A 15,584-nucleotide genomic window follows, 5' to 3' on the forward strand; every position below is an offset into this window, starting at 1 on the left:
GTGCAATGCATTTCAGGGTTTTTTTTTTTGTGCTGCAGGCCCAAATTGTAATGTCTTTAAAATGGTCATTAGTCGTGTTGGGGAAGTTTTTAAAGATCACAAAAACGTACTCCGAGAACGTGTCTTTGGAGTAACCACTAGTCTGTGCTGCAGCACACTGCAGTGTTGAAAATCCTATCGGATGTAGTGTTTCTGAACACTGAATAATTTTTAAAAAGACTTCTCTTTCTCTTTGTCTCTACTCATATTGTTTCCATGGTTTTAGACTCTTAATTTACTGTAATCAGTATGTGTATAACCAGGAAGTTGTCAGCTTTTGTGTTAGTAAGCTTATACACTGTCTAGACTGCAATCATGAGGCATGGTTGTAGTAGATATATAGAATACCAGCCCTACCTGTTGTTTCGTTGTGAAGATGATAGAATGGATTTCATTGATTCATGCATTGTAGAACAAGTAACTTGGGATCATGCTGGGTTTATGCAGTCTGGGTTGAAGTCCGTGTTGTTATGATTTGGTTGCTCTTAGTGCCTGAGCTAGCTACGTGAGTAGTAGTTTGGATATATGTCTTTGTGTACTTCAGTCAGCTTCTGATGATGTAGAAATAGCCACAGTAACCAAAGACCTGGCTAATCAAAGATCCCTCTTCCTGTGTGCCTGTCTTACAGGGAAGAATCTATACAGAGGAACATTCTAATGGTAAGTTAGTGAAATGAAGAGCAAAGAGAGATACTAAGACATTACAATTTCATAAATACTACAGTACTCTATTACTGAGCGGACGTTTTCCCTCTGTTTTAATACTAGCAAAATTAAATAGATCTTTCAGTTTGGTCCTTTCTGAACAAAATATAGTTAATTTTGCCTCACTCTTTTCTCTGAATCACGTTATCAATTCTACTAGTCAGTCGTGACTGTGCTGAAAGAGGTGTTTAGTAAGAAAACTTGGTTGCTTAGCAATGAACATCATGAGAATTAAAATTTTAAAGCTGCAGTATATATATTTCTGGGTTATAATATCTTCAAATCAGAAATTGGTAATAGGTTTCATTTTTCTCCTTAAGTGTGTATTCATATTTGGCTGTCTTTGGAGAGCATGTAACTCATACTAAACACTAAATATTCTGTCATACAGTGTTATTGTTTATGATCTGTGAGATGAGCTTTTATTCCATCTTTGAGAAAATTTTGAGGCATGCTGACTCATTTCTCAATTTTGTAGTTATCAGCAAAATCAAGTGTTACTCAAATTATTTATGTTTTTTAATGTTTGTTCTGTTTTTGCTTGCAAGTGGATTTTATTTTTTTAATTTACACCTGTGTGATAACTCCTTAATGCAGCTAAATTAACTTTAAAAAGTGTACAGTACAAGCAATAACAAAACAAAAAAAGTGGAAAATTGTCTGCAAGGATAGTTCTGTAAACTGATTATGCATGCTTTTTTCCCAGTAACTTTTTTTCTGTACATGTAAGGGCAAAGTGAGCATAAAGGCAATGAGATAATAGAGAATTCTCAATGGATCACCTATTGCTTCCAGAAATAGAGCTCAACTAAGATATCCCTGTCCAAAGACTTTGCCTGAAAGCTGTCATTTTATTCTACATGATGCGTGAATTGCTTGCTCTAGATTAAATGTAATCCATCATTCACTCTTGTACTCTTCAGTCTGTTACTACCCTGGTAAAGATATAGTGTGTTTGCAGGCTAACTTTCTGTCCAGAGTTGAGATTATCACTTTGTCCTCCTCCTTCTTCCTTCGGTAAAGGGTCCCAGAGTCTCATCACTGTTTCCTTTCAGTCTTTATTCTATACGATGTTATTGGGGAGTTAATTCAAATGGCTTGAACTGCTCATTTGCTTCACAGATGTCTCATCTACAAATCTTCTCTCCTTTTGCTCAAACTTCTGGCTTGAATAGAATTTTACAATTTCCCCCTAAATGTTCAGCTTCTAATTTAAACTGAAAGTGGCTGAAACCTGCTTTCATTTTTTTTGGATACGTGGGTCTGAAATCTAGGAGTCCTTTTAGACTTGGCTATCTTCTTAGACCCATGCAGCCACACTACTTCTGAGATTTCTCAATATTATGGCCAGGGACATGGCTGAGATCGAGTCTTCCATTTCTGTTAATCCACCAAAACATTTATCCAGGCTCTCACTTCATATTGAGATCCTTTCCTAAGCTGCTTATTTTCATGTATATGTGTATGTTTGCACACGTGCATATTAAACAGATAATTTCTTTCCACTTGCCCCTTTCAAGCCACTCCATAAACTCCCTTTGTGTGTTCACGAAGTACTACCTTCTAAAGGTGTCTGGACGAACAGTGAACTGAAACAATACCAAAATGTTTCATGTAGTCTTTCTGATATTCCAGTTATCACTTGTTTAGTTCATTCATAGCCTGTCAACATAGTTCTAGGTTGTATTTTCTTTTGGGCAGGGACTATATAGTTAGAATAGAATAGGAACTGATTGAGGTCCCTAAGTACAGCTGTACTACCACTGCTAGATAATGTAAATCAGAAAGAAAAGGAATTCTTCATTATTGTCAGTATTCTGCAAGATGACGTGTTTGAATTTCTGAGAAGTGCAGTGTGGAAAAACAAACAAACAAACTATACTATACTATTGCAGCTTTGAGGTTTTTTAGTCTAAATGCCGGTGAGTTAATTGCCTACATGTGTTGCTGCTGACTGGAAGTTCTCTCAGAGATGTGGCACTGATTGTGGTTGTTTTTACAGGTATCAAAGAAATGATGAACTTTGTCACTTAAAGTGGGAAGCAGGAGGAAGATTAATAGCCAGGAGTTGTTTTCATATGGATGTGGAAAATGTGAACTTTTATTTTAAAAAAAAGTTTTGTATTTTTGCACATACTTTCTTTTATACTATATGTATACAAATTATGCATATTACATGCAGGCTATCACTTTAAAGTTTGGATATTACGTTTACTCCATCTCTTTCATTGTAGAAAAATTTAGTGGTGACTTGGCCAATTCAAAAATTAATCATGTGGGCCTTGATGCCATTGTTAGAAAAGAAGTTGACTATATGTGGCTTTAGGTGTTTCCTTTACAAAACAGAAGTTTGAAGGTTTAAGTGCACCGCATGAGATGTGTGCTTTGTACGGTTACTTTGTTGCAAAAGAAACAGTTGTACTGCTGAGGTAGGTGGTGAATTCAAGTCACTGATCTTAAATGCTTTGGCCATACAGAAAACTTATTTCCCTGATATGTCTACGTAATAGATGACTCCTTTATTTGAAGGAGAACTGCGTGGCCCACTAAGGAGGGATAATGTACTGAATGTTTGCCACACTGTAGGTGGAGGGGTAATGATAGCAAGTAGATGTACTTAAGTGGAAGTTAGAAATAAACTGAGACCAAATATAGTTTCAGACATAGTGGTACAGAGCAGGGACATCAGCTTTCCAAGAATAGGGCATCTGAGCCTTTTCAGAGTGGTGGTACTGATTACATCTGGATTACTGGCATTGACAAAGGCAACTGACTGACTGAAAATAGATACTATCTGTACTATAGTGATCCTGGGCTCCAGAATAGGATTGCAGATTTATTTAAAAAAAAAAACCAAACAACTGCAATTTGAGGACAAGTAGTAATTAGTTTCTGTAGCTATGCCTTTTCTCACTGTTGAGAGCTGGCTTGCTCAGGGACAAGGGTCTGGATCATAGTCTGAACACACATAGTAAATCTATAGTAATAACTGTGGGGCTATAGGTAGTTCCAGGGGTTGCAATAGGGTATAGATTGGACTGCTCAGGGCTGTGAAGAAATGAGGGAGAGACCATAGTGCTGTTTTTGTAGCTGAATGATGGTACTGCAAGTCTGATTTCTAATCTGGAGGGTGTCAAGAAGGGTGCTGTATTAAAGTAGTGGTAGTTGCTGCTGCTGCTTTCTCTTACTCAGTTCTTCATTCCACTATGTTTGCTGGCTTAGGAGCAACACAACACTACTTCCTTCCTAGGTGCCTTCTCTCAAGGGTCAGTGGGAAAACTTGGTCCTGTACTGTAATATTTTTGTTGTTGGTTTTTTTGTTGTTGGATTTTTTGTTTGTTTTGGTGCTCCTGACCCAACAATGAGATGACCCTCAGTTTAAGAGACCTATGCATTTGGGAGCAAATCCTACAATGTCCCAAGTCTGTGGATGCAGTGGAACAGTTAAGTTGCACAGGTGGAGTGACTGGCTAAGAGTGGAGAGATGTTGGTGCAAGCTGACTTGTTTCCTAGGAGCTCTTTGTATAAATGTGTACAGGATTGTAGAGATGGGCTCTGGAGACTGCCTGCCTCATTTTCTGTCAATGTGGCAGTTGATGCTAAAACAGGTTATCTAAACTATTTGACAAAAGTTGCGCCTTCAGCAATTGGCTTTCTGTGCTGGGTGTTTAAAGAAAATGGGGAAAATCTCCTTACTTTTCCAGAAGTTACAATGTCTACATATTGTATCTTTTTTTTTGTGGAAGATCTGTGATATATCTTGGTAGAAATGACTACAGTTGGTACAGACAGGACCTTTTGACTTTTAGTACTTCCCTCACAAGATCCTAGATGGATATGAAGAGGAGATTTTTATAAAATGCTGTGATTTATTTTTTAAATAGTTTGAAGATAATTAGAGATTTATTTCTTTTTTTAGCGGATCTTTAATTCCCATCTCAAATATTTGGAAGATAATGGTGATCATTATGTCACAGACCAAATATTTTCCACTGCTATGCAAGAGAGAGATGAGACAGCTAAAATTTCCCCAGTTAGTGGCTTTCAACCAAAGGCTGACATGAATGAAAACAAAGGCCAGAAACTCCAAGATGAGTCATAGAAGTGGGTGTTTCCATAGAGTGCGCTTTCGTAACAGATCCACCAATCTATCACTAGCGACCAAAGAATAGTAAACCACAGCACAGGACTGGCAGGGAGCACTCCTCCTAGATATACAATACTGCTTCCTAACATGGATTGTATCTGAGCTGCTTTCTTCATAAGCATGACAGAAGTAAGTATGACTGCAGCAGTGATAGAAATGGTTCTTAGAATTATATTTCTTTGTTTATATTTTAAATAATTTTTGAATTCAGGATTATTTAGATCTGACTATGATCGAACTATCTTCTTGCTAAAATAAGATCTTACTTTCAGGGAAGGACAAATTAAATTTATGATAAGTTGCTTAGATGATGTTAAATAACAGAAAACTAGAGATATATATGTGGAATTGGGACAATGCAACAAAATGGTGAAATAAGTTTATATGCAGATAACATATATTATTTTCCAGCTAAGAAAGAGGGAAAAAAAATTAAGAGCAAAACTTGGATAGTTGTCATTTACCAAAAAAAAAAAAAAAGTTTGAAAAATCTAAATGTGGAAGTAATAGTGATAGTGTTACCCAAATTATTTTATTACTATTAAAAAAATCATAGTCTCTTTAAGTGAATCCAGCTCATTTAATTAAAAGTTGGGAAGGAACATATTTTGCTTGTGCTTTACATTAATATTTAAGTGTTAATAAGAGAATGTAAATTTGGTCCTCTAAAAATTGGTTTAAATGGATTACTTCTGGAAAATAATTTGTTGAAATAAAACCAATGGAGAAGTTAACAGTAAATTTGAAAACCTTAACAATCTCCTTTCTCTTCATCATATTTTCAAGGCTATTTCCAGTCTTAAGATCCTTTGGTTGATCATTCTTACGAGATTTCCACTGGCAAAGGGGTTAGGATTATTTACTAGAGGTGGAAAAACAGGCATGATAAGTTTAACAAAAGCCAAAAACATTCTTTTGACATTACGTTTAAAGAAATGATGACAACTTGGGAAAAAGAATGGAGATCTTTAAACTTGGACCAACAGAATCACACTGTTCTTTGTCCAGTGCCGAGGCAGTACAGTGTCATAAATTTGAAAAAATGAGTCTTACCGCAGGTATTGTTCCTTAGTTGCAATATTTTGTAAGCTGAGGGTGCAGTGTGTTGATAACCTGTTTTTTTAATCTTCTTTTATAATCATTTTTTATATCCTTTTGTTTTAGTTTTGGCAAGTTACAAGGTTATACGTGAGGCCTAATTAAAATCCAGTCCAGATTAAGCTGATTAATACATCTATGTTGGCAAGTACTTGGGTTGTAAATATACTGCTATTAGTGCTATGCGAGAGAAAATCACCTCAAATGAAAATAGAGAGTACTACAATAATAATGGTATTTAAGTATTTAGAGGGATACTCTTTGAATGCGTAATATTAAAGAACAGCAAGTGTCTAAATCTAACCTAATCTAAGTCTAACCTAAACCTAACTAATCAACATTGGAATTTCAATGCAAGGAAACTGTGTTTTTATTCCATTTTGCATAAAGGGCTTAGAATATGGTTCTTCTTTATTAAAAAATAGCGTTGGTTGACTCAAAACTTGGCCTTTTAGGTTTTTTTTGGATATAAGTGATTAACATTTTCTTTAATTATCTTGATTTCCGAAGGAAACTAGGCTTTTGAGCAGCCCTCTCTGCATGCGTGTGTGTTTGTGTTTGCATGTATGCGCATCACAAAAAGAGCATGAACAAGTGAGAGCCATTACATTTGGCACTGTTTGGAGTAATTTTGAGACTATTAATGGTTATCAGTCAAGCTAGCCACCTTTGCTGTGTACTTTTCTTGCTTACTTAAGAACCACCGAGTTGTAGCTGAAAATGTTGCTGTTCATATTCATCAAATGAAATTTGCACTCAGACTGTGCTTCACATTATAGGAGAACTAGAACTATATTTTAGAATATTCTATTTTATTCTTCTAAACCTTTTTTTTCCACTGTACTGTTAATGATGGGAGTAATTCCCTCTTAGCCACTCTTAAGAGGTCACAAGTGAATTGAACAGAATATGAAAGATCTTTATCCCCAAAGCAAACAAAGCACACAAATAAATAAAATGTCAATCTAAGATACTTACCTAAAATTGCTCATTTGTAAACATACATATTCTTAAAATACCTACCTTTAGTAGTATTGAGTACTTTCCAGTGTCACTGGAAACGTGGGTTGAAGTTCATTGTATTCTGGATATATAGCTACCATCTCCACCAGTATGTAAATTTACCACAGCGAAGTGAGATGTATAACTAAGGAGCATAAATTAGAGTGCAGTCTTGTAGAATGTTACTGTTTCACCTGTTTAAGATAATTGTATATTACTGTGTAAATGTTACGCAGATTAATAATCTTTGTTTCACTTTGAGACAATTTTAGGTGGTGGTTGTTGTTGTTAGGCCAATAGGGACCTGTCTTAGAGATCCTTTGACATTTTTATGGTTTTTGATTATAAAATTTTATCACTTTTCTAGACCTGTTGTTTTCTGAAACAGTCCCATAGGCAACAGAAATCCACGATTTAATGTAGGGAAAAATAGTCAAGGAAGAAAGCTTTCTGAGATGAGTGGTATATCAGGGGCTACGATTTTCAGCATCTTATTACCTAAAAAAGAAAGGATATGAAAACTCAGAATGAGTAAGCTTTGACTTATGTGCACACTGGTGGTTCTTTTATTTTTCTTTTGTGGCTTATAATGCTTTTTAAAATGTCCGTAATGTTTTTCAGAAAAAAAAAAGATCAGTTTTTCATTTTAAAGATACTTTTAGTATCTAAGATTTTGGTGTTATGTTTATTATATTTGTTTTACATCACTAAATTAATGTATTCATGCATGTCAGCACTTTCATTATTATTCTCTTGATTTCAGTATCTACTGAACTTCGTTCTGTGGAAAAATTTAAAGTTCTATTTTTAGGAAGAAAATAAAATAAATAATAAAATGAACAATGCCAGAGATGCCCTTCTTCTAGCTACACTAGACACAACTTTCCCCCCAAGACAGATTCCAATACTTATTTTTAGTCCCTAGATTTGGCATTAGTATATATCAAGGGAGTTACACTGCTGTACATTAAGGGAGTATTTCTCCCACTATTTGCTGTTTTGGAAGACCACAGTAATTAAATAAGAGCCACTGTGGTCTCTTGGGGATATAGGAATCAGATTTTTAAAAAGCTTTTGAATACAAGGGTATTTTATAATGTCCTGTATATAAATAATTCATGTACATTGTTGAGTGCTTATGCTCTTTTGAGGAAAACTTTGTCTTCTTTTAACGCTTGCTCATAGCTTGAAGGAGTGGAAGAGATGCGAGAGGAGACGAAAAAGATGCATGAAAGAGAGACAAATTTATTCTTAGTTACACTAGTGACCAACAACCCCCCAAAAAAGCATGAGTTATACTTCTGAATTTTTATTTATTTATTTTTTACTTCTTTTCGAGTGCATGAGGAGCTTATTAGGAAAGGACATCTTTGACCAATCTCTGTTCCAGTGCCAAAGTCGTGCCTATTTTGTGTCACAAAAATTCTCATAGGAGTCCTGGGAGAGATCTTTTTATGCATCCACGGCTTATAATCTACAGCATTCATTAGAACACAAAGGTAACTGGCTATGCTGTTAAAAGCAAAGGAAAACTGGTGTCAATACTAGGTCTTTCTTCTGTGATTGCTGTTTAAATCCAGGATCATGCTTCTCATGCCTCTTCAGACTACATCTTTGCTGACAGAAGTCTCTGCATCAGCTTTAAAACTGCTCTTTCAGAAGTTTGGTACCTTTTTATTTTTCTTTCAGTCTTTCTTCTCTTTGATATTACATCTAAAAGAAGTGACTTTAACAAAGGCAAGATTTATCAAAATGAGAAAGTGCATTTAAAATAAATGGTTTCTTCAAGACTATTACATCGTTATTTTTTGTTACTCACACTGGATCCTGCATTCTCAAGTCTGCTGTTTTACAGAGGAAAGTGGGACTTGCAGCTTTCTGAAAGTAGGCCTCTAGCTAATTACTTTGGTAATCGATTTTCTCCAGTTACCTGCATTTATACCTAGGTCTTAGTTTATCATTTTATCTAAAACATGCACTGCTGTAAGGGCAATTCCTTTTAAAAACTATTTTTCCAAGGCTTCGTGACATCAGTTCAGCCCTTCACAGGTCACTTGAATCTTCTGGTTTGTCAGACCTCTCATTAGAATTCCTTGAACAATTTTTCTTCTGGTATAAGACAAGAATTATGAGTGTATATCCTGATTTTTTTGACAAAATGTAGTAATATCCATCCTTGATTTTGGAATTTTCAGTGCAATAGGTACAGTAAACAGAGCACAAGATGATCATCGTGTAGAACCTTTGTTGTTGACCTTTACATGTCTAGCAGCCAGCTTGCAGTAGACTTAACTTGTTGGTTCTGATACTAAACCTGAGGCTGAAATGGTTATGTTAAATTTTGTGCATACTGGAACTCATCAATTGTCCCTGATGTAGACAGGCTGTTCCTGCAGTAGAAGGCTGCAAAGACAGGTTTCTAGTCAAAGTGGTGGGTCACCCTTTTCTGTTTTATTGTCTTTAAATATTACTGAGATAATCCATTAATTCCAGCTGTAAGTTTATTGTGTGGGAAGTGTAATTTTTTTTTTGTACATAGAGTAACTGGGGGAGGGAAAGAGAGTTTAATTTGTGATTAGAGAGACAACATAATTATATGCTTTATTATGATCAATTTTTACACAGAAATGTGAATGACTAGGGATCTCTACTGACTTGTAAACAAAAATCATTGTAGTTGAGTATTTCGCAGAATTTGTCAAAAGCTAATTTTCTTTTTTTTTTTTTTTAAGGGAACTTCATGTTGGTGGTGTTTATGCCAGAACATAGTAAGCAAGGCAAATTAACTCCAGCCTCGTGTAAACTTTTAATTGGCCAACATGATGCAATTGAGTATGAATTCCAGGTGGCTTTGGAAATGAAAGAGAACTGAGCTCTCTGGCTGGAAGCTGAACGTGATGACGGCCTGGTCTATGGTAGGGAAGCTGAAAATGGAGAAGAGGCACTCCAGAGAAGACCGAAATGTGGAACAAGATGCTGGGGAATGCAGTGCTGAATCTGAGGAATGGACGAGCTCAGAAAGTGAACCTGAGCAACCATACTTCAGAAGCAGCTGTAGCAATACTCAGTGGAGAGAAAAGGAGGTTTCCAGTAAACCACATCGGCCACTCTGTCGGTCCCCTTGTTTGGATCGCCCAAGTTTTTCACAGAGCAGTATCACACAAGACTTGAAGCTAGACGAATGCAAAACAAATTTGGACAAGGAATACCAAGCTAAAATGGATTTTGCTCTAAAGCTTGGGTATGCAGGAGATCAGATCCAGGCTGTACTGAATAAATTGGGAGCAGATGCGCTCATCAATGATGTTCTGGCAGAGCTTGTGAGACTTGGCAACAAAAGTGAATCAGAGGGACAAAGCAGTGCCAGCAGTACCACTAGTACTCTGGTGCCAAGAGGCCCTTGCCCAAAGGAGATAGCAAGCCCTGAATTGTCACTTGAAGATGAAGTTGTGGATAACAGTGATAACTTGAGGCCAATTGTCATTGATGGAAGCAATGTGGCTATGAGGTGGGTCTCCCTGACACAACATTTGTAGCTGTAGCATGCTTTGTGTGGATGGGTTTAATTTTTCAAAGTCCTTGAACAATGCTGAAAATTATTTTTCTTTAATGTCCAGAGGCAACTAAATAGGAGAGGAACAGTTGGTTCTTTCTAAAATGACATGCAGTGTATGCTGATGATATGCAGTGGACTTCAGGGTGTTTGAGCTCCTGCTTATAAACCTGCTCAGAATTCAAAGCAATTTAGCTGTGTCAGTACAGGGATATGCATGAGCTGAACGTGCTGACTCACACAGCTGTAGTGCTTGTGATTTCAGACGTGTGTACACACATGCACTTGGCTGCTTGGGTCAACACTAACTCAAGATATATCTGTCCCACGCCACTTTCGAGCATGTCTGTAGAATACACAGTTCAGCTAGCCAGTGATTTGTTTATCATTGAGAAAGTATGATTTTCCATGAGGGATTTCTTTAAACAGTCTGTTTAGTGATCAGTGATACCAAGATTTCCTCAGGTAGTGTTTGCATAATAGATTTCCTTCAGTATCAGCTTTCTGCTCTAAAAGAATTTATGATCTGAATTTTTTTTTTCAATGTATTAAGAAAATTCAGATTTTTATAGGTGTATTGAGTACTCTGAGTTGTGAAATATATAAGCCCCCCAAATCCTATAAGAATAATTTATATACAGGATTTTCCAGTGCCAAGTTGTGGTTACATCAATCCAGAAGACGTTTCTGTCAAGCAACATCACCAATATTGGGTTTAACTTTTTTCTTTCCTTCTATTCTGTGCCTGTTGAATTTGCAGTCTCTGTACTGCTTGAGTTACTCCTGAGATAATGTGGCAGCAACTGGAGAAAAGTGTGTGTGTACTCCTACTATTGCATAGCTTAGAACTGATACTTTATTTATAGAATCATAGGATATCTCAAGTTGGAAGGGACCCATAAGGATCATCGAGTCCAACTCATAACAAAATACATTGTACAATCTGTACAATTGTACAAATGCAATGTACAAAAATCTAAAGAAAAATGCTTTAGCAACATTGCGGCTTCTGTATTCATTATTTAAGATGCAAGGATTTGGACTACGCTGGTGATCCTAAGCCTTAGTTATACAGATGGTATTAGATCTGTCTGCCTTTGGTCTGTTTCAGTGTTAACTTCATGTAACATTTTGAGCCCAGGAAGAGCATGCATCTTATGACGGTCCAGTAATCTGTGATGTTGTTCTATGATAATAATAACAACAACAACATTGAAGTAAAATTTTGAATGATAAACCATAGAATATTGCTAAAGACAATTTTAATAAGATGCAAATCTCTTTAATTATGCAGCATCTGCTCTACAGACTGAGAATATCTGAAAAATGCAAGGGTTATACACTTCTCATGCTTAAAAATACTGCAATTATTGATGATACAAATGGAGGCCTTGCCTTTATGGTAAAATGTATATGTTGTAACTGAAAGGTGGCGATATATGGAAAATGGAACCATTTCCATTTTCAGTATTGAAATTTTCTTTAAGTAAACACTTTTGGGGGAAGCTACACAGAACTAACAGCTTGGAACAGGATGGTGCAGCAGCTGGATGCCACTTCCTGTACAGTCAAATGCCAGCTGCTTTAAGTAGTGGGAGGAGTTCCACAAATTCCTCCTTAATTACAGCCAACTTGCGTGGACTGCCCACGCACTTCAGGGCTGCTATAGCAGAGTCCTCTCCTGTGTTTTCTGCCCAGCACTGCTACCTAGGCCCCTTGTGTGTTTTTTCTAATAGGGAGCATCATTGGTGCCTTTGGAGTGTTCTGTAACCCTCCCTGACCTGGCCACTCAACCACTTTTTCGTGGTGAGGATCTCACTCCTCAGTACAGCATCACTGAGGTGATTCAGTTAGCACCTTTTGCAATGGATGGAATGATTTGAAGTAGTTAATTTTCTTCACAAATTAATATAGAAGTCTCTTCAGAAATAATGACTGGTCGGTGCCAGACTAACTGGGCAGCATCACTCCTATCACAATAGATGAAAAATTGCAGCTGTGTTGAGAAAGGCAGGGGGGGAAATTGAATTACTATATTTTGAAGACTGTGCATCAGGAAGCATAGCATTGGTTTACTAGTCTACCCTTTTCAAATGCAGTTTTGGAAGTAGTTCACTTTGCTAGCCAAACTGAAGTGTAACAAAAAGGGTTGGTTTTGTTTGGGGTTTTTGGGGTAAAAAGGGCAGATCAATTTTTTTTTCTCAAGTAGTTACAATATTAATTGAAAAGAACCAGAACCCTTAGTTTTTCTTATTCAATTATATGGTGTAGCAATAATATATGCTGTTTTTCAGACAACGTTGGCTTGAATCTAAATATGAAATCCAGCTATAATGCAAAGATCTGTGTCTCTCCCTTACCTGAGTAGACTAACTACTAAGGATATTATAATTAAATGTTGCCATCTTCTCTTATATATGTGCTTATGTATTATTCAGGCATTCCAAAACTATTTCCTGAGAGGATTTAAAACCAGATTCTTTAGTTCACTCTTTTTTAGCAAATCAAGATAGGGGCACCCATGAGGTAGACTGAGTAAGATTCATAATTAAGCTTTTACTTAGTTTCTATCAAACCTCTAAAGAATTTCTTTTTTCCTTTGCAGAAGCTTCTTAGGCCATTTTAAAAATTAAACCCCTTTATCTGAATTGTGTGCTGTTTTAGAGACTCCTGTGTGTTTCAAAAAACAAATTTTTGATGGTGGCAGGGCTTAAACAACTTTGAGAGAGTTTCTTTCCCTTAAACAGAAAAAGGCCTAATTAAAAATGCAGAACATTTAGTATTAGAGAAACATATTTTTTTAATCTAGATGTTTAAAAGCACCTATCACCCATGGCAGCCAGCATTGTTAGTCCATTCCTTTTTTGTTATTGATAACTTTTTATGCTGCTATTTAAGGTAAGCTCAATTTATTGGGGAAAGTGATATTTTTCATTAGCTCAGCTAATAAAATGAAAAAAAGGAAACACTTCATGTTTATTTTGTTTTGCTTTTGGGATAGTGAAATTTCACCATTTCTAGAGTTTTAAGTAGCAGTAGTGTTGCTGTAATCTGATGGCTGAATAGCTCTGGACAATTGTCTTTTTCCAATTATGAGAGCTGGTCTAATAAAAAGGTTTACCTATCTTTGTAGGTACCAGACTTTGTACCAGACTTTGTTTCCCTTATATCCTTAGACCACGGCAGCTTTAGGAAAAAACAAACAAACAAAAAACCCCCCCAACAAAACCACCACCACCACAAAACCCAAAACCAAATGTAACTTTTATCCTTGCTGTTTCTAAAACTTTTGCATGTTCTTCAGCCATGGCAATAAAGAAGGATTTTCCTGTCGGGGAATTCAACTAGCTGTTGATTGGTTTCTGGAAAAAGGACATAAAGATATCACTGTGTTTGTACCTGCATGGAGAAAAGAACAGTCTCGACCTGATGCACCGATTACAGGTAACAGATCAAGATTTTCTTTGACCCCTTGGTTAAAAAGAAAAAAGTGTGTTGCATTAAAACACAACCATGTCATCTTTCTGATGGGTTCATGATTGGGTTGCATGATGATATTGCACTCAACTGTTCGTTTGAAAACACAACAATTTCACTGGTGAGGAAACAAGCATTTAAGTATCTGCACCTGTAAACAATGCTTTTTTTTGTAACATTACTAGATCATTTCAACACTTCTGAGCAGTAGTAGTCATGATTTTCCCATTAGCAAACATTGTTAAGAATATAGGAACTGATTCTTAGTTGCTGGGTGAGTATAAAATAAGTAGTATCAGGCCAGGGACTCATTTAGTAGGATTATCTTGAACACTGAAGAGGCAGCATGTGTTTTGACCTATAGAAAGTACTTAATGTTTTACTCCAGACTAACAAGAAGGCTATTGTAATACAGTAACAACTGAGTTCTTGACGTGTTCAGGAAGATTGAGTAAAGGTACATGGTTGTTTACAGAGGAGTAGAGTAGTTATAAAGCTTAAATATTGAATATTTACCCAGTGCTTTGAAACCTCAGAAATAAAATGGCACTCTGCATCTAGGTATTTTTTAATGATAAGGGGGACCGTATATGAACATAATTACAAAATATTTTGTCAGAAAAGAGGGCAAGAAGTTTAATATTTCAAAGGCTGCATTTCTTCCTTCTAAAACTTTTTTAAAAGCTGCTCAACTAAAATTATTTTACAGATCAAGAAATCTTACGTAAATTGGAGAAAGAAAAAATTCTTGTTTTTACCCCATCTCGGAGAGTTCAGGGAAGAAGAGTAGTTTGCTATGATGATCGATTCATAGTAAAACTTGCTTTCGACTCAGATGGCATCATTGTGTCAAATGACAACTATCGGGATCTTCAAAATGAAAAACCAGAATGGAAGAAGTTCATAGAGGAGCGGCTGCTAATGTATTCTTTTGTGAATGACAAGTATGTTTTTTTCTTCAAAAGTAAGGGAATTTGCTAATTCAGGATCCTCAGTAAAAACTGAAATTCACATTTCAGTTCTTTCCCCTTAGATTTATGCCTCCTGATGATCCTTTAGGACGCCATGGTCCAAGCCTTGAAAATTTCTTAAGGAAAAGGCCAGTTATTCCTGAACATAAGAAACAACCGTGTCCTTACGGTAAGTGCCTAAGTCAGATTGATTTGTGGTATTCAAAGGTAGGTGAAGCAGGCAAATAATTAACATCCTGTCATACTGGGGGAAAAAAAAAGTCATTTTTTGTGTTGCCAACCAAGCACTATACCCATTTTTATACCCTTCATATACACATTAATAAAAAAAATGTAGCAGAAAATTAAGGATTACCAGATATACCTTGTGGATAACACAGCTTTTTGCTATTTTCTTCTGGTTTGTATTCAAGGAAGGAGATTCATAGCTACACAAACTGTGTTAGAGCTGTTTTGTTCTATATAGCATAGAGTATGTGGTCAGTATTGAAATCATGAGCCAGTTGGAAGAAAAGTGATGTGTCTTGCCCTTGATGCAGTCATATATGTGGATACAGGTAGCAGAGTCTGTGACTGCCTGTATATACAATAT

General features: G+C 36.2%; 1 protein-coding gene across 7 annotated transcripts in view; it reads left to right on the forward strand.

Annotated features, from left to right (window-relative positions):
* ZC3H12B (zinc finger CCCH-type containing 12B) overlaps positions 1-15,584 on the forward strand; it is a 61,764-nt gene that overhangs the window by 39,993 nt on the left and 6,187 nt on the right. For 6 of the 7 annotated variants that reach the window (XM_075161842.1, XM_075161847.1, XM_075161843.1 and 3 more), the window contains 4 exons: positions 9,724-10,499; positions 13,849-13,988; positions 14,731-14,965; positions 15,055-15,161. In XM_075161842.1, coding sequence (XP_075017943.1) covers positions 9,889-10,499; positions 13,849-13,988; positions 14,731-14,965; positions 15,055-15,161 — 1,093 coding nt within the window. In that variant the 5' untranslated portion in view covers positions 9,724-9,888. Of the gene's footprint in view, positions 1-668; positions 700-9,723; positions 10,500-13,848; positions 13,989-14,730; positions 14,966-15,054; positions 15,162-15,584 lie in introns of all 7 variants that reach the window. The other variant, XM_075161844.1, reaches the window with a different exon arrangement.

The sequence above is a fragment of the Calonectris borealis genome, chromosome 13 (genome assembly GCF_964195595.1).
Source record: "Calonectris borealis chromosome 13, bCalBor7.hap1.2, whole genome shotgun sequence".
NCBI classification, from domain to species: domain Eukaryota; kingdom Metazoa; phylum Chordata; class Aves; order Procellariiformes; family Procellariidae; genus Calonectris; species Calonectris borealis.